At 50.4% G+C, this 18,352-nt stretch overlaps 2 protein-coding genes across 2 annotated transcripts in view; one reads left to right on the top strand and one right to left on the bottom strand.

Moving 5' to 3' along the window:
* LOC101999605 (CUB and sushi domain-containing protein 2) overlaps window positions 1-18,352 on the bottom strand; it is a 514,736-nt gene that overhangs the window by 244,382 nt on the left and 252,002 nt on the right. The window lies entirely within an intron of this gene.
* Hmgb4 (high mobility group box 4) lies at window positions 4,109-4,786 on the top strand. The gene has a single exon (XM_005353218.2). The coding sequence runs from the start codon at window positions 4,224-4,226 to the stop codon at window positions 4,770-4,772; it is 549 nt and encodes a 182-aa protein (XP_005353275.1). The 5' UTR covers window positions 4,109-4,223; the 3' UTR covers window positions 4,773-4,786.

Consider the following 18,352-nt stretch of genomic DNA (forward strand, 5'->3'; position numbering starts at 1 on the left):
TACCTGTCCCATCACACGTGTGTCTCTGCTATGTACCCTTGTACCCTGTCCCATCACACCTCTGCCCATTCTATGTTCGGGTGGCTTCAAGTGGAAGAAATCCAAATCAGTCTGGAACAGGGAAGCAACCAGCAGCTGTTTTAAGCAAAGCCCAGAAGATCAGGGCTGCAGCTGGCTCAGATGTCCAGAGCTAGGAGCTCAAATGCCACCAGCCTTGCTCTGCAGGGTTGTCCACTGGCCAACTGCAAATGGCAGCTGCTTGAGGCTGAACCACAGGCCGCTCAGAAGCTTCCAGATTCACCCTCACACCTTCATCAGCAGAAAGAACACAGACATCTTTCCTAACGGTAAACAGAAAAAGTCCACAGTGGGTCTCAGGTCGTTTGCCTAGGCCATGAGCCCATCCCTTAGGGCAAGGGCATGGTTTCCAGAAGGACCTAGGACTAGTGTGTAGGAACAATTCTCCCCCCCAAAAAAAGGAATGAATTGAAAGGATGCCAGGTGGACAAAAGATGGCCACTGTGGTTGGAAACAGGTCAGGGGGATGGGTAAAATAGGGACAGTCTCTATCCCTGTGAGTTGAATGATTTTGTCAGGGCCTGTAAGGAATTCCCCCACACATGGTCTCGTTTTAGATCTGCCTTTCCAGAGGTGACCAGGCTGGTCTGACCCTCGCTACCATATCCCCGTTCTTGTAGCTGACCATCTTCTGCTTCCTGTCTACCTACCCATCAGACCATGGCATTGCATGCTCCTCCCCCATTCTCTAAGGCTGGAGTCATACTTAAGAACATGCATTAAAACTCAGAAATCAGCTTTGCTACAATACTGACTGCTGGAAGGCTTAATCCAGATGTTTCCAGCTGTCTCCTAAGGCCCCCTTCACTGATTCCAATATCCAACCTGGTATCTCTCCTCCTCCTGAGTCACTTCAGTCTCATCCAAGGTGTGTTAGATTATTGCTTCCCCAAGACCTTGAGGTCTAAAGAGCACCAATCATATGTTTGGAAACGGATGTGGCTTGGTCTAATGTTTTCTTGGGATTGGACCCAGGATGTGAGTGTGGAGGGCCACCACCGAGGGGGCAGTGCTCCAATTATGGTATCATAGAGAGGGCTTGTGTGCTGTCAGTGTGACCCATTACTGCTGCTGACCCCTTGGGCAGGTTTGTTCAAGTGATGCCTGGCAGTCTCCTCTGCTATGAAGATACAGCTGTCCTTTTCCTGACCCCGAGTCCAGTTTACACTGTAGTGGATAGCATGTTGCCAACGGCTTTTCCGCCTTTCATCGCACTGTGTAAATCCTGGCTCTGTTGACATCCTATACTGCGTTTCATTGTCTATGTGTCTGTGTTCATGTGTGTGCGTGCGCATGTGTGCACATGAACACGGAGGGTAGAGGTCAACCCCTGGTGCTGTTCTTGCTGCTCTCCGCCATGTCTTTTTGACACAGGGTCTCCCTCACTGGCCTGAGGGGTGGCTGATTCAGATAGGTTAGCTGACCAGTGGCCACCAGGGATTCTCTCGTCTCCACATGCCAGTTTTGTTTCCCCCTGTAATGTGGGTCCTCATGCTTGCGCGGCAAACGCTTTACCATGGGAGTCATTGCCTCAGCTCCATTGCTGCTTTTCAAAGACTCGGCCGAAGGCACCACTGATGAGCAAAGCCAGCTCTGGAATTCCTGTCTGTCTAACCCTGGAAGCCATACTCTCCCCGCTTCACGTTACCAGCACCAAGGGAAGGGGCCCTCTAGGACCCCAAGTGAACTTGCCTAGATGGAGTTCTGGGATCAGCTGGAACGATTAGCGAGCCAGATCAGCCTGTGGGTTTTCTTATAACCATCAAAATAGAATAGTACATCACACACATACTAAATACGGTTCAGTAAAACTTGATACCGTGGCTCCCTCCTTCCAATGGGAAGGAAAACTCTGCCACCATAGGGTCCATGAATGGATCATCATTCTCAGAAACAGAAGCTCACACACTTTATCTATGTACATGTTAGTTAATGAACCATGACAAAATATTTTTTTTTTATTATAAACTACAATCAAGAGGCCTGAAACAAATACTGAACTCATATGACCAGACCAAAGGCCAGAGGATTTATAATCCTTAGCCCATAGCCTGGTTGTACAGATAAAACTTCATTGGCACAGCCACAGTCATTTTTATGCATTGGCTGAGGTTACCTTTGAGCCAAAATGTCAGAGCTGAGTATTCACAACAGAAGTCCTGCCATCCACGAAATTTGAGTTCTTTATTGTCTGAATACTAGACCACTGCCCCTGCCTAGAGGACATCTCATAATTCAGGACAGTAGATGCCTCTGCCTAGGCTGGACCCTTACCCTTGGCAGGCACTGTCCCTGAAGGTCCTCCTGGGTCTCGAGGGACTGTGGGCCTCTAAGTCTCTAGAATCGTCTACTTTTCAGTTGCTGTCTCTACAGTGAGAGATTATCCGCATGGTGCTTTGGTCAAAGTTCCAGCAGGAAACAGATGGTGACTCAAATTAGAATAATTGGAAGAGTGTATAATAAACAGACTGTCCACCGAGGTGAGGGGCAGGACTCAGGAAGGTCCTGGGATGTAGGGAAGTGACAGAGGACTCAGAGTCAGTGACAACACGAGTCACCAGCCTAGACAGTAGAAGACAGGAGAGGGAGGGATTTATGAGCCTGGGAGGAGAGCTGTTCTGAGAGGACACGGTACCATGGGAAAAGACCGCTAGTCCAGGGAGGTGACAGTTCCAGGTGACCTCCAGGGGGTGGAGGCAGGAGCCAGGTGCCTCGAGCTCGCGTCCTCCATTCCTGATCTCTTAAGGTTCCTCACTAAAGTCACATGAAATGGACCTTGGTGTGGCTCGGGTTGATCATCTTCCTAGGAGAGTAGCCTTTGGCTCGCACACCAACAGATTCTCATAGCTTTTGTACCCTTTTTGTCTTTTCCCACTGTGTCTGCTAGCATATAGATGGTTATCGTGGCTATGACGGAAGGCAGCTGCACATGAAGCTAGTGTGTGTGTGTGTGTGTGTGTGTGTGCGCGCGCACACACAACATGCCTGGGCAGTGTAGACTAACCAAAGTTCTTCCTCACACCTCACTTTTGATATCAGGAAGGATTGTGTGCTACTCATCTCCCAAGACCAGGCCAATTCCAGGAAATAGGAAAATCGACCTCTTCCCCTCAAAATAAAGAGCAAAATATTACTGATAAATGTCCCAGAATACTCTGTTCTCATTGATGATCTCTTCTCCTTTCTCAGCTCCTCAGACACACAGGTGTGTATGTGTATACACACACATGTGGTGGTGGTGGGGCTTCTACTGATATGGTACCTTACAGGTCGTCTGTTACTTGTGTTTTGTACACCAACCCTAAGAAACGAGAACTCTCTCGAAGATGGTGAGGGGGCTGCCCAGAGAGCTAAGAATTCATATTTTCAAGAACTCCAGTGTAATTAAGAAGCTCCCGGGTTCTCCTCCCTCCTTCCCCTCAAAGATCTTCAGAGAAACGGAAGAGTCAGACTCTGAGCCCAAGAGCCTGGGTTTTAAATTCGACATCTTTGTCCTGACAGGAACCGAGTCCCAGCTGTCATTGCTGATTATTTTTAGAGTCACTACTAAAGCCCCTTGTGCAGCAGGCATTGCCACTGCTCAAGGCAAACAGAAAGCCATCACATATTATCCTGACAGCTCCGGAGCCATCCACCCTCCTTTCGTTCATTATTTCTAGCCTGGGTGGAGGATGAGGAGGCGGCATCCTGACAGTCTCCCAGGGAGAGAGGCAGCCCTTGCTATGACCCACTGTGGGATGAGGATGGAAAGGTCCCGGAGGCTGAGCAAAGCCCACAGCCTCCAGGAAGCCAACGGAAAAGATTCTCAGGGCCAGTAGCTACTCTAATAAGGTTGAGATAAACCCTCATCTCTCCTTAGAGGAAAAAAAAAAAGTCCTTGGAGTAACCAACCATTAGGAGGGCCTACATGCAAATGACTGAGCTTGGCTGGCATTGGTCAGCTCAGGGATGACATCACAGTTTCCATTCTGTGACCCAACAAAGCTACCAGCACTGAAAAGCCCGGGCTCTGACTGAGGCTCACACACAGAGAGAATTCCACCTCAAGCAGAGCACCTTCTAGATTGCTCCTGGGGGGTGGAGACGGAAGTCTCTGCTATCCGAATTAGTGGAATCCAGAGAAAGGAAATCATGGTTATATAAACATGGGGAAAGAAGTACAGCTAAGGCCCAAGGTGAATGTCTCGTCTTACATTCACTTTATGCTAAATTACAGGAACAAGTACAAGGAGCAACAGCCAAATGCCTACCTTGGCTTTAAAGAGTTCTCTAGAAAGTGTTCAGAAAAATGGAGATCTATCTCGAAGCACGAAAAGGCAAAGTATGAAGCCCTGGCCAAGCTCGACAAAGCCCGGTACCAGGAAGAAATGAAGAACTACGTGGGCAAGAGGAAGAGGAAGAGGAGGAGGGACCCACTGGCGCCTCGGCAGCCCCCATCATCCTTCCTGCTCTTCTCCCAGGATCACTATCCCCAGCTGAAGCATGACAATCCCAACTGGTCAGTGGTGGAGGTGGCCAAGGCCACAGGGAAGATGTGGTCCTCCACAGCGAACGTGGACAAGCAGCCCTATACACAGAGAGCTGCGCTTCTCCGAGCCAAGTACTTTGAGGAATTGGAGGCCTACCGCAAACAACCTCATGGCCGGAAGAGGCACTGCCAGGGACCGGCCAGGAGGACCAGTTTGAAAAAATAAAATGTCACTGAACTGCCTTTCTGGTCCTGGTGTCATGTGTGGTTAGAGTGCTGAGAGTGAGTGGCTTGTTTTGAGGTCCAGCCGGAGGGGGTTTGGGGAAGGCTGGTTTTCGGGGACACAGGTTTTAGAGAGAGGGGGCTGGCTGCAGGGACCTACTCACCTGGGGTGAGGTGGAGCATGTGAGTGATAGTCAGATAGAGGAACACCAAGCCCAGTACAGAGGACGGCAGGCCAAGAGCTTAGTCCCGGCTCTCACTTAATCCCACAGGCAGCAGCGAGTGGGGCCTCCAGGTACTTATGGTGTCCTGACTAGGATACCTCTGGAATGGGACTGGGGCTGAATTTATGGACCAGCCGGCACCCATTCCTCTTCCTCTAAGTCAAAGCTTCCTTTGTGACCAAAGTAATACGATTTATTAAACTTAAAAGTCCTAGCTACTGCCATTTGTCTGGGCCCAAACAGTCTGAGGATTATGCTGTCTGATTTTCTTCATCTCCACACACTACAATTAAATTCTGGGTGGAGAATCAGGTTGTCTGGTTTCCCACATGCCAGGTCCGTGTGACCGGGGCTTTGTGAAGTCCCTGCCGTGTGTGAAAACCTAGTGACAGAGAAGGTTATAGCATAAAACACAGCACTGGGAGTCGAGATGAACAGGGCGGGGAGGGGGGGATGGGACAAGGCCAACCCTGAAGTTTTCATGTTAGTGAACCCCTCCCCCGATGGCCGACAGCTGGCACTCCAACTTGGCTCGGCTTCCCCTCCACCCTCTCAGGAGACATCCTCATTTTCTGCTTCATTGAAAAGACAGAGATCCTCAGAATTAAGTGCTCTCCATTCTCTCAAAATGCAACCCACACTCATCCCTCCAGCCTCTCGGCTCCCAGGGAGCCACCTTCTCTGCCTCTGAAGTGGGATACAGCGCCTGCCTTATGAGTTAGCTTTGCCACTAAACGAGGTGGTACAGTCCTGACTACCTAAGAGATGATATTCCTTCTAACCAATGGTACTCTACCTTGCTAGCCAACTTGCCTAGAAAGTTCCCTTGCTGTGGGAACTCTGGGAATTGAGGGGATGTTAAACAAGCCTGGAAAGTAGAGGCTCTGCCCTACATACACAAGGGACTGGAAGCTGTGGCCCCCATACCAGCAGGCCCTGGATCCCCACAGTTGAGGCGTCACGTGACAACTCAACCATGGCTGGAGACCTTGGTTGTGGCCTCGTGAAACCTCAGACATTGGATTCAAGTCTAGGGGTGAAGACCCTTGTTACTTAAGAACCTCCTGGCTTATTCCCTTCAGGAAGTTCAGGGCTGGTGAGTCTTGAGAGCCAGCAGACGATTCAAATCTATAAAGGTGCTGGGTGAAGACAAGGCTCAACAGATGCCAGCTGGTATCCTTTTAGAAGGCACTGCTGGCAGCCTTGTTTCTCTGCCTATTCGCTGCCCTGTCTGTTGTCTCCAGTTCTTTGTTACCAACCAATCCTTGAAACGTAGATTCAAACCCTGTCCCCTCTGTCCGGTACTTAGACCCAGACTATCCTACCTACTTAGTGGCAGATGGTAGCTGCCTGGGGGAGAATTGCATGGCATGTCACACTCTGCTCTGGGACCTCATACCACCCTTTCTAGTTTCCTGGGTGGTTATGAGAGTGTGGGTAGTCAAGCCAGAGTTTTGGCAACAGGATTCAGAGCCCCTAAGGAAGAGAACCACAGTAACTGGGAGGAGATAACTCTCTTGTCTTCTAATGACCACAATGTGATGACATGGGCAGGAACATGGAGAGGAGAGGGGAGCCTGCATCTAACATGATGGGTGAGAAGGAAGGCAGGCAATTCAGTGAGGCCTTCCTGCCCGTGGGGAGACAGCAAACAAACCTCTGGGCCCATCACTATCTTCACGAGCACATTCTTCTCTGGTACCTATCTCTGTGCGTGTTCATGTAGTCATTTATTATTCATCTACTTTAGAAACTTTCCTGCATCATACCAGTAACATATCAAGGGAGGAAGAGACAGAAAAGTCAGCCAATACACTAGAATCATCATGTGTGCCAGGTGATAAGACAATGATGGGTTGGGTAGAGGGCTCTCTCTCTCTCTCCTCTATCCCCCCCCCCTCTCTGCATGTGTTTGTGCACGTGGAATTCAGAGAACAACTCTTCCATCCAGGGATCAAACGAGTTGTCAGGGCTCCACAGCAAGTGCCTTTACCTGTTGAACCACCTAACCATCCCAGCGTCTATGTTTAAAGCACCTTTGAGCATCCCAAGTCCCGAGGGGAGAGAGTCCATCAGAGCAGCAGGGCAGGAAGGGATAAGATCCTAAGGCAGGAAGCAGGCATGGCATGCCAGAGCCCCTTGTGTGAGATGAAGTCTGAAAGGTGCTAGGCTTGGCAAGTTCACATGAAATATGAGTACAGCGGGCGACCACAGAGGGCCTTCGGTGCGGCTGAGAGGAGCCGTGTGCTCCCATTTATGGTGTCTGTTATTGATCACTCTAGAATCTTCAGAGACTATCAAGTGCCAATCTCCCATGACGAGTGCAGGAAGAGGAGGCTAAGCTAGGAGATAGGAGGCTAATAAACTCATGTTCCCCTCCAAGAGCAGAGATAACGAGGGTCCTCCATTGAGAATCGCCTGGAGTGACCATAGCTAAAAACCTAGCGTGACACTGTGGGGTTGTCCTCTGTGTGATTTGTTCTCCCCAGAATGGGGGCTGGTAGGCATGGGTACCAGAGTGTTCCCCGCAACCTCACATGTCCACGGGGTGGGGGGGGGAGACAAGTTGTTTTGCACCAGCTCTACCCGTAGCCCCCATCCCTGAAATGTGCCCAGGTCTGCCTTCTGATCAGTTCCCCAGTAATGAAGTGGACCCTCCTTTTGTTTTTCCTTCATCTGCCAATTGATTCTGTGCTGGAGAGGGAAATAAATATATTTCATTTATTGGGTTTCCCTCAAATCCCAACCGAGAAGCAGATCAAGGATGCAGGGCAATCGATGTGAAATGTCACTCAACCACACTGGCATCTTATAGTGGCTGCACCGTCCACTAGGCCCTCAGCTGTCTAGGGGACTAAAGCTCCAGTTTCTAGACAGGGTGTGGTCGCTAAGCTGAGGTCATAAAGGCCGGGGTGCCACACTTCCGCAGATGTCATTTGCCCTTCAGTTTAAACTGAAGATAAACCATTGCTGTAAATGGTGTGATGTGTGGGGTGCCCTGGGCAAGGGGTGTTTGGCTAGGTCCGCTGGAGGGTAGCTTAAGGAAGGTGAGAGTACCACCCTAATGAAGCAGAATCAGTCAAAAGGACCAGGGGACTCTGAGGTTGTCCTTGATGTTTGAGTTGGGGGTTCAGTGACAGGGAACTTAGTGTTAAAGCCTGCCCCCACAGCTTTGTTGTCCTCATCCAGGGATCCTGTCCCAGGCTCTACTGTGCAGACTGCTGGCTATGCTTCTAAGATTCTCCCCTTTAACAATGACATGCTTGCCCGGTCGCCTGTCACCTGTGGGAGTCAGACATGACACAATCAGGCCATGGAGGCCTCGGCAGTCCCATTGTCCCTAGGCTTGTAAGATGGTCTTAGTGCCCCTCCTCCTGATATTTGCAGCCTGTCCATCTAGTGTGGGCTGGGCCTAGAGACCCCATTCCAATAAACATAACAGTACCAAAAATGTTGAATTGTCATTTGTGTATGTTCATATGTGTGGAAGTTAGAGGAAATGTCATTTTTCAGGTGCTTAGAGCACACCACACACACACACACACACACACACACACACACACAGAGAGAGAGAGAGAGAGAGAGAGAGAGAGAGAGAGAGAGAGAGAGAGAGAGAGAAACACACATGGTCTCTCAGTGGCTGGAACTTGCCAACCATATACCTGTCTCCGGTCTGTGATGGATTATAAGAGTGTGCCATCCTTCTCGTCTTCTTTTATTTAGGTTCAGGGGACAAAAGGCAGACCTTTATCTAACTGAACTGCCTCCCCACCCATGTCATTTTTAAAAAATACTAGGCTGTAAATCCCGAGACTTTACATAGCTCTTCTTACTTGCTTGATACACGCTGACATATGAATAAACACCTCTGAACCAAGGTCATGAGGCGAGGCACATGGGGTAGATGGTAGTGGCATGCAATGGGAGCTGAGGTACCCAGCCTAGTCTTCAGGGAACTGAAGCCTTTCAAGATCTGAGAGAGAGCCAGGAATAGACCGTCTTCAGGCAAGAACTGGGCTCTGTTGTCCCAGGGCCACCTGTTCTGCTGCTCCAACTTAGATGTACCCAATTCCTGACGCAAAAACCTAAGAGGTGTATCATTTTAATGCCACTAAGGCTTGGGGGAGGTCATTTGTTGCCACCTGGAACAGAGTGGATGAAGATGCTGGGCATCAAGGTAAGACAGCCATGACACAGACCTGAACAATGTGAGCCAGTTTTGGAGCCAGGCGTCTGGGGGGCAAAGGCTGGGAGTGATATTGTTGGTGTTCAAATGTTCCAGCAGAGTGTTGAAAGGCAGAGGTGGAGGGTGCTGCCTTCGGGAGCTCAGAGGAAGGGAGGAGACTTAGATACCAGAAGAAAGGCAGCCTTTGTGAGGTGGAGTCTAGTGATACTGTTGTCTGTGGTTTTGGAGCAAAGAGCGGGTGTCTGGGGTTAGACAGGATTTCTCACTACATCCTTGATAGAAAAATCCCTGAATCAGAGAGGAATCAGGACCTGCTCCTTTTCAAAGCTCTCTCTCCTGAGAGCAAATAATGTTAAACATTAGGAAAAGGCTTTGGAGAGATGTTTGGAGACAAGGTGGGGGTAGGAATGGTATAAGCCTTTGGTTAAGACTTACAGAGGAGAAGAAAGTTCCCAGAGACTCGTAGAGATCAGGTGTGGCCTCGGGGATCCTCTAGATCAACAAGAGGCCCGGTGGGACCTATGAGTGCTGCCCCTTGGCTGTCTTGGCTGGAGGTCTGGATAGGGAAGGCTTATTCCCAATGAGTATGTGGGTGTTGCTACAGTCAAGTAAGTCACTGGAAGTGAGTCTCATGGTCTCTGCGTTCACTCTGAGTTCACTATGTTCTCCAGGCGGTGACACATGAACTTAACCCCGAATGGCACGGGACATGTCTTAGGCTTTGTGTGTCTGGAGCCCACTGCATCTTAGAGCTGGGCCACAAGCTGCAGCATAAGTGATTCTTGGGGGCTGAAGAGTCCAGTTCTTTGTGTGCAGATAATCCTAGTGCACATGGTGATGATGACAGGGAGAGTTCCAGGAGACCCAGAAAGGTTTCAGGAAAAACCTTACTGGAGAAAAGACTGACAGCTGGAGCCAAAAGAAAGGGGCTGGGGAAGAGCGAATTTCGTTAACAAGTGGGTTACTCAATCGATGTTTGTTTAGTCTTGCAATCTATCTGGCCTCAAACTCACAGTGATCCTCCTGTCTCAGTCTCTCGAGTGCTAAGATTACAGGTGCACATTCCTACATTGGGCCCAGTACAACATTTTAAAGGGCATTTGGATGAAGGACCATGCCTTCATGCTTTCAAGAAAAGAGGGCTTATGGGAAAAATACCAGAAGTTGAGGAAGAGCCCTGAGTCATGAAGAACTGTCTCAGGCTTTCACACAGGATCAAGGAAACATCCACTTTTTTTTTTTTTCTGGCTGGATTTCAAAATTCTTCTGGGCCAGTGACTCCTCCAATGTCTTGTGTTTCCCTCCTGAGTAGGAATGTTTGGAGCTGTAACCTAGTACCATCCTATGTTAAGACATGGGGAAGGGTTGTTTGTGTGTTTGTTTGTGTGTGTGTGTGTGTGTGTGTTGGTTCCATTTTGAAAATTGCCAAATCCAAATGGTCAGCTTACTGGAGTCTCTAGTGAAGGAATGTGTGCCCTTGCCTCATGCACACCGGACCAGATTCACATGGGGATGACATAATGGGACTTTGGGAACAAGTGACCATTTTGCACATGGAAGAGACAGGAATCAGCAGGGATCAGAGGGCAGATTGTGGTCTGCAGCTGCAGAAGAGACTTAGGGTGACCTCCTTACGCTCCATCCTTGCTTGGGTGCCATCCTTTCCCCTTGCGTGTGATCTGGGCCAAGAGACGCACTTCTAATGACTTGAACACAGCCAAAGTAGCGGATGTCACTTCTGATAGCAGGTTATATAGAAAAGACTGTGGCTTCTGTCATCTTCCCTTTGGCTTGCTCTGATGAGCAGAACAGCCTGTCAGAGCTGCTGTGTGGAAGGGAGCTGAGGTGGTTTCCCGTCGACAGCAGCTAGGAGCTGCAGCCTGTATACCATCCAGGAAGGCGTGGAAGCTGTCCTTCTCCAGTGGGAGTCCTGCTGATCTACCTTAGTGTGAACCGAAAGCCTGAGAATCCCGCAGAGCCACACCCAGGCAATAGGAGAGAATAAACATTATTCCAAACTGCTAAGTTTTGGGGTAGTTTGTGATAGGCAGTAGATAACTGATACACCCACTCCGAGGTCCTGTAATGCATTTCCCACTAGAATCATCACCCTAGTTGACCCTCTAGTGCTCAGGATCACTCTTGTCTAGGACCACCCTCCTAGGTTGATTTATTTATTCTGTGTGAACGCAAGGGCACATGTGTGCAGGCATAAATGAGCCACAGCACGCACATGGTCAGAGGACAATGTGTGGGAGTCGGCTCTTTCTTCCCATCACATGGGCCCTGGGGATCCAACTTCAGGTCGGCAGGCTTTGGGGGCAAGGGTCACCTGTTGAGCCCTCTCTCCCACCTCAGGATCCATCCTTTCTATCTCTGAGGTCAGGAAGTATTCTGATCGTCCTGTGGTTCAGGTATCAAGCCCCTCCACTCCAGCCTCCCACAACAGCTATGTAAGCCATCGGCAGCTATGTAAGCCATCGGCAGCCATCAACAGCTATGTAAGCCATTGGCAGCCATGTAAGCCATCGGCAGCCATGTAAGCCATCGGCAGCTATGTAAGCCATCGGCAGCCATGTAAGCCATCGGCAGCTATGTAAGCCATCGGCAGCCATCGCGGGGCATGGTAGGCTCAGGGCATGGTAAGCTGTAACTACTGCTTGTCTCCCCAGATGGTGGAGGCAGACAAGAGCCTTGCCCTCACTCATCTGGCGCCTAAAACATGATACAGCGCTTCTCACAGATTTAAAATAATAATAATAATAATAATAATAATAATAATAATAATAATAAACTTGTCGATGTTTATGCCATGCCTGCTACTGTTTTGAAACAATTTAATGTAATTATCTTACTTAATAAAAAGACCTAGAGAGGCGGAGCATGTAGATGCAAAATTATAATTCCAGCACTCAGGAGGCTAGCACAGGAAAATAGTCGCCGCAAGTTCAAGGCCAGGCTGGTTGGCTGGATTCTATAAGCAAGCAAGCAAGCAAACAAACAAACAAACAAAACAAAACAAAATCTGAATGAGGTAGAGAGAGAGAGAGAGAGAGAGAGAGAGAGAGAGAGAGAGAGAGGAGAGAGAGAAAGGAGAGAGACTGTGGCGGTCAGAGGTTGACCACAATGTCTTCCACAAGTGTTTGTCACCTCATTTTTTGAGTTGAGGTGTTCTATGGGACTATCCTCCTAGTTACATTGCTACCATCTTCAGGATTTCAGTTGGGCCTGCTCACAAAAGATCACCACACCTGGGCTTGTCAACTGTCAATTCCCTCAGAGAAGGAAGGGATGGGAGGGTCACAGGCCCTCACTTGAGTAGTCAGCCATCCCTCTGAACCAGTTGTATGCAGTTCTGCCCTAACTGCACATGGCCTCAACGTCTCTGATAGAAGCTGTAGTATATAAGCAGGAACAGGCTGGGAATCAGGGAGGTGCCCTGTATGCAGCTGTGGGGGAACCCATCATCCTTGCTGGATTCCAGTCTTCCATGGTGGTTGCAATATGGTCACCTATGCTCCTGACTAGAGCCCATTGCCCATTGTAAGTAAGCCTAATGAACTTAAAGTTCCCCGTGGAGAACTTTGGTAGAATCTAACTTTGATTTGTCCCTGGGACCTTGCAAGGAAGGGGTAGGCAGATGCTGCCTGGCCACCACCTGTTTCTATCCAGGGTTAAAACTCTCACAACACAGGGTCTCTCCCTGAAGCTGGAGCTCACAAATTTGCCCTGACCAGTTGGCCAGCAAACTCCATGGGTCTGCCTATCTTTGCCTTCCCAACACTGGAGATACAGAATTGCATCAACATCATCCCCAGCATTTGATGTGGATGCTGGGCATCTGACTCGGGTCCTTATCCTGGCACAGCAAACAGGTTACAGGCTGAGCCATTTCATCCCCTCCATAATTCTCAAGGGTTTAGGAATGGAAACCAAGGCCTTGGCCAGGCAGGTGCTGTACCACTGAGCCACATTCCCAGTCGCAAGGCACTGTTGACACGCCATCTTGCCGATGAACTATGTAGACACTGGATTCTATGCTCACCTTGTGCTTTCTGGGGAGTAGGCGAGTGAGTAATGAGAGGTGACTTGTTCCTCCCGTCCTGGTCCTCTGACTTTGGGACATGTTTGCCAACAGAACAGTGAAGCCCCCGTGAACCTGGCCACATGTTCTATGCTTGGCTGGTTAGCCTGGTCCACTCCTGGGTGCCCCCCATGCACGGAGGACTTGCCCGGCATTGCAAGCACACCTCCACCACTATTCCTGCAGCACCACCTCTGGCTCCCATCCTGTCATTCTAAGCCACTGCGCTCCCTGACACATCTATTAGAACGAACAGATGCTGCCCCGGATCCTTAATGCATTATCTGCAATTAGCAGCAGCAGTGGTCATGGAAGAGATCCGTGGTCCCCGGGGCTGCCCTTCCCCGCTACAGCTGCAAATACATGTGTGCTAAAGACTCTGGCCAGGCGCCTGTTCCACACTTCCCTGTCGAGAGGGCAGGGGGAATCTCCATACACATGGCACTCTGTCCCCGATTCCTGTTCCATTCCATTGCCTACTTGTCCCCTCTGCCATCTCTCTCTGCCCCCTAAACGCCCTGGCAGAATGTCCTCCGTGGGAGTCCCCATAGACAGGGTAGATAGGTGCCCTCAGTGCCCTTGGGGAAAGAGGTGGGCCTGCAGGGTGAAGCTGAGATCTGTGATATGTGGAAGGTAAGTTTATGGAAAGGGTCAGCATAGAGGGGTGCCTGTGGGGACTTTCAGTTGAGAAAGGTGTTGCAGGAGAGAGCCCCCAGGGAGTAAACAGACCACTCACAAGCAGTCTAGGGGACACGCACTGTGTCCTGCCTTCAAAGTAGCCTGCAGGCATCGTCCCATTGCATTCTAGATGCTGTGTCCATGGTCCCTCCTTTCTTAGCTGAAGGTCCTCAGGAATCCACTTAGGAGGGGTTAGCCTCCCATTGGCAGTGAGAGGCAGGGAGAAGTTACATCATGGGAAACCGGTGTGGCTAGGGAAGAAGTTGCTGGTAAGAGCAGTGGATGGAAAGGTGAACTTTGCCCTGGATCCCTTGTGGTCGGGAGGCAGGTGTAAATCCGGGAATGGATAGTTCCCAAATTCGGAGAGGGAGAGACTGAAGCAAGGCTAGGGCTGCAGCTGGCAGTGGGCAGAGAAGCACCATGATGGCGGGAGGGGCTAGGAGACTGGTTTTGTATAATGTCCTTCTTTGTGCCCGAGTTCAGATGGTATCTAGAAAAGCCCCTTACATTAGTCTCAATTAACCCGGGCCACAGAGTGACATCATCTGATGATACCATGGATGACCGAGGGGCAACAGACGATCCCCAAGGCCAACCTGTAGGCTCCGGCCCCACAAGGCCTGCCGGGATTGGGCCACTGCTGACTACTAGGGTCTGCTGTTCTCCGTCTTGGTGTCTTGTGCCAGCTTCAACAAAGACACAGGAGTATAGCCACATGAACCAGACTGTTCACGTTCTCAGGACGGAAAGTGCTGCGGAGATTCCAGAGATGTGGAAACTCCAGTGTTACCAAGAGCTAGCAGCGGGCTGGAGGGGATGGGCTAGCTATAAAAGGCAGGCTTGGCCAGAACAGGAAACAGTCGCTGGAGAGATGAGAAGGAATGTGGGGTCTGGAGGCAGACACTCCATCACAGGGACTGTCCCTGACACTGACCAGCGATGTGGCCCTCAGCAATTTACTGAGTGTGATAGATTCGGTTTGCTCTCCCGCTTAATGGGATCCCAAACTCTGCTTCCGGGGTTTATCTTGAAATAAAAATGAGGTGTGGGATGAGGTGCAGTTCCCAGTGGACAGACACCACTTCGAGCATCTACTGTGTGCCAGACATAGCTCTAGCTACCTCACACACACTGACACAAGCCACTCGCACAACTGTCTCACTAGGCAGAGTCTGTGATCGCCTCTGGCCAGCGGCTGGAAAGATGGAGGCACAGAGAGGTCAAATCACATGCATGAGGTCACACAGCTATCAAGGAGAGGAGGTCAGATATTCTGGGTCTACCACACTTACTCCACTGCCCCTTGGGGTAGCTGTGCGACTCCTTTTCCCCCACTGCCTGTAACACCAGCTCATAAGCTTGCAGACTCTAGGCCAGGTTTTGATGGTGATTTAATGCCCCAGAACTCCCCAGACCCCAGACTCTCTTTGGTTCAGAGAGCATCCATTTCCTTGTAGAAGGTCAAAGCCTTCTTGGTGTGACAGAGGATATAGATTCGGGTCACTGCAGGCAATAGATCAAATAAAACAGCATTGCCCTGTAGGGATGCCCACGTCTTTCAGTGGGTATTAAAGTCAGAGAAAGCACTGGAAAGCCGAGGAAAGGCTGAAGCGGGAAGGGCTGGCAGAATGCTATGCTTGGCCTCTGATTGGCAAGAGCGCTGTGTGGGCAGAAGGCAAATGGCCACTGAGAGGAAATGGGTCAGACTGGCAGGTTTCCTTCAATCCTTTAGCAGCACAGAGCTGCCCAGAGTGCTGGGGCTCACAGCCCAGGGCTGACCCAGCCAGGCATCTTCTCAACCTGTTGGGCTGGGTTCAGGGGCATCTCAAGCTCTAGGTGAAGGGAAGATGAAGGACTCCTGGGCCCAGCGACCGCTGGAGCTGTGGTCTCCTCTACCAGACTCCTCCAGTCCCCTGCAGAGCCACATGGGGGAGATGGGGACTTGGAGCCCGAATCACATCGCAGCTCTCTTTGCCGTTTGGTACAATCCCAGGCTCATCACCATCAACCTCTTCCAGGCTCATCTGCTCTTAATTATATCTCTAAATCCCAGGGCATCACCACTCTGAGAACTGGGGAAACGCGGCTACTTAGAGGATTCAGAATAATCACAAGGATTCTCTTCCACAGTGGCAAAGCCACACCGACAACACAGCCGTCGTGAGGACCCCCGGAGATGCCTCTCAAGCTCTCTTCACAGACAGAGCGCAGCCCTGTTAGTCTGCATTTTTTTTTGCTTAGTTCAAAGAGGCTGATGCAAAGAGCAGTTTTCTCTGTCACCTCCTGAGGGAGCTCAAAGGAAAAACAGAGTTTAGGCCGACGTGGAAGCTCTGTTAAGGGTTGCTGGCCCAGCCCAAGCCCTTTCTGGGAACTTTTCCTCTCCGTGACAAGCCAGCACGGAGGAGATAGATCCCTGCAGTCCTGCCCACACCTGCTGAGCGCATATGCCTCTTCCTAGCGGGAGCTGATTGGACAAGGCGTGGACATCAGCTGAGGAGGAGGCACTCGGACTCTCTCTCCTGGTGCTTTGAATACAAGATTCAGAAATGGTAGCAGTTAATGCAATCCCTAGCGCTAGAAAGTCAGGCAGACCCAGGGGCTGAAAAGATCATTTGGGACTAAAGGGGAGCGGAAGAACCTGAGTAGAATCTAAGGTTGTTCTCCAGAACTTCTTGCCCCATAGTTCATCTTCTCTCCAGCCCTCTAAAGCCAGGGGTCATTCTCTGAGGTCAAAGTCACATGAAGGCGAGCACTGGAATAAACAGAATTCCTGCTTCGTTTTCTCAGACCCAGCAGGACTTCTGAGCTTCAGCAGATGAGGGCTGCACACCCTGGGTGTTCATACGTGAGAAAGAAGCAACCCCCACTTTCCATCTAATGGGTGGAGGTGACTGAGAGTAGGGGGGAAACCTGCATGCAATGCCCTTCCTGAGACAGCCCCCCCCCACCGCCGACTTGAATCAGATGCCAACATGGACCTCCCTAGATCTTCGAGCCTGTTGAGCAAGGCTGTCTGTGACCTCCCCAGCTTGACAGAAGGACAGAGCAAAGGCCCTGCAGAGGAGCCATTGTTAGGACACAGTACAGCCACCTGCTCCCACACTGATCCAACAGTGAGGATTGAAAGCAGCCAACAGAAGCCCAGGGAGCGGCGCCATTAGATGCACGATCCTCATTGATCGGCCTACCTGCTGTCCAGACTGTGTGGGAAAGACTCAGAAGGTCAGAGCTGCAAAGGCACCTGAGGGGAGCCCTGGGATGGCACAGAATCATTGCAAATGGGACAAGCCAGCCCCCACAAACACTACTGAGCTGTGACCTTTCCAACCTCAATCAAGAGACTCCCGGTGGCTCCATTGTTTAGGGGACAGCCTTGTGGAGAGAAAGGAGCTGGTGTTTTGAAACCTCGTGGTTATTATGGAGAGGAAAACAGAGGACATACACACACATTGGACTAAATAGGACCACACCAGAAGCTCCTGGGATAAAGGGGAAAGACATCATCTTACCCTTATAGGATGATGGCTTTGTCCACCCTCACTCAGCACATTTTCAAGTCAATTCAGCCTGTCCCAGTGCCATGAGTCTCAGCTGACAACTCAGAACCCTCCCCTCAGGTCAAGTGGCATCCACTGCCTGCTTTCTTATCTATAGTAGCGTAAAGCATCGCTCATGGGGCTCCTGCCCTCGGGAGGTAAGTCACCCTACCCGACTGTGGCTCAAGTGCTACCTGGTCTACATCAGTCTCTCTATTGTCTTCAAGTCCTGTTCCTGCCACCCCATGGCTAGGAGTCCACTGAAGCTCACTCCGGGAAGTTGGGATCTAGGCCCATCTCCCCAAGGGCTGGGGTTGTCCCCTCTCTATTTCTATCAACTCATTTCTAGACCCATGAACATGTGAGTTCTGTGCCCACCTGGTTCCCATAGCTTTGCTTCCTCAGACACAGGTGAGAGTACATCTTGCCTCATCTCCTTGGACGGTTGGTTGCCTTGGAGAACTGGTCTACCCCCAAAGTCCACCGCTGTGAGCTCCACTATGAGCCTGGGCACTAGCTTTAGGGGAAGAAAGAACTGGCTTGGAATTTCATACACACCACCTATTGACTATGTAAACTTAGGGGAGCTGGCCCTGCCCTTCTAGGAAGAGATGTCAAAACTGCTCAACACGACGGGAGTAAATAAATGGGAACAGATGAGAACATAGCCAAGAAAAGCTCAGCACGGGGCCTCACGCCTAACACTAAAATGTGACTATCCACCCAGGGCTTACCCGACAATGTTCAATTCTGTACAAAGTGCTTTGCAAGTGTCACCTCATTTAATCTGCACAATAATCCCGTGAGATCCTATTATCCCACATTTTTAAATGAGGAATCTTGGGTTTGAAAGGTTAAGTAAATTGCTCGGGGTCA

Source organism: Microtus ochrogaster, chromosome 10, assembly GCF_000317375.1.
Source record: "Microtus ochrogaster isolate Prairie Vole_2 chromosome 10, MicOch1.0, whole genome shotgun sequence".
Taxonomy (NCBI): domain Eukaryota; kingdom Metazoa; phylum Chordata; class Mammalia; order Rodentia; family Cricetidae; genus Microtus; species Microtus ochrogaster.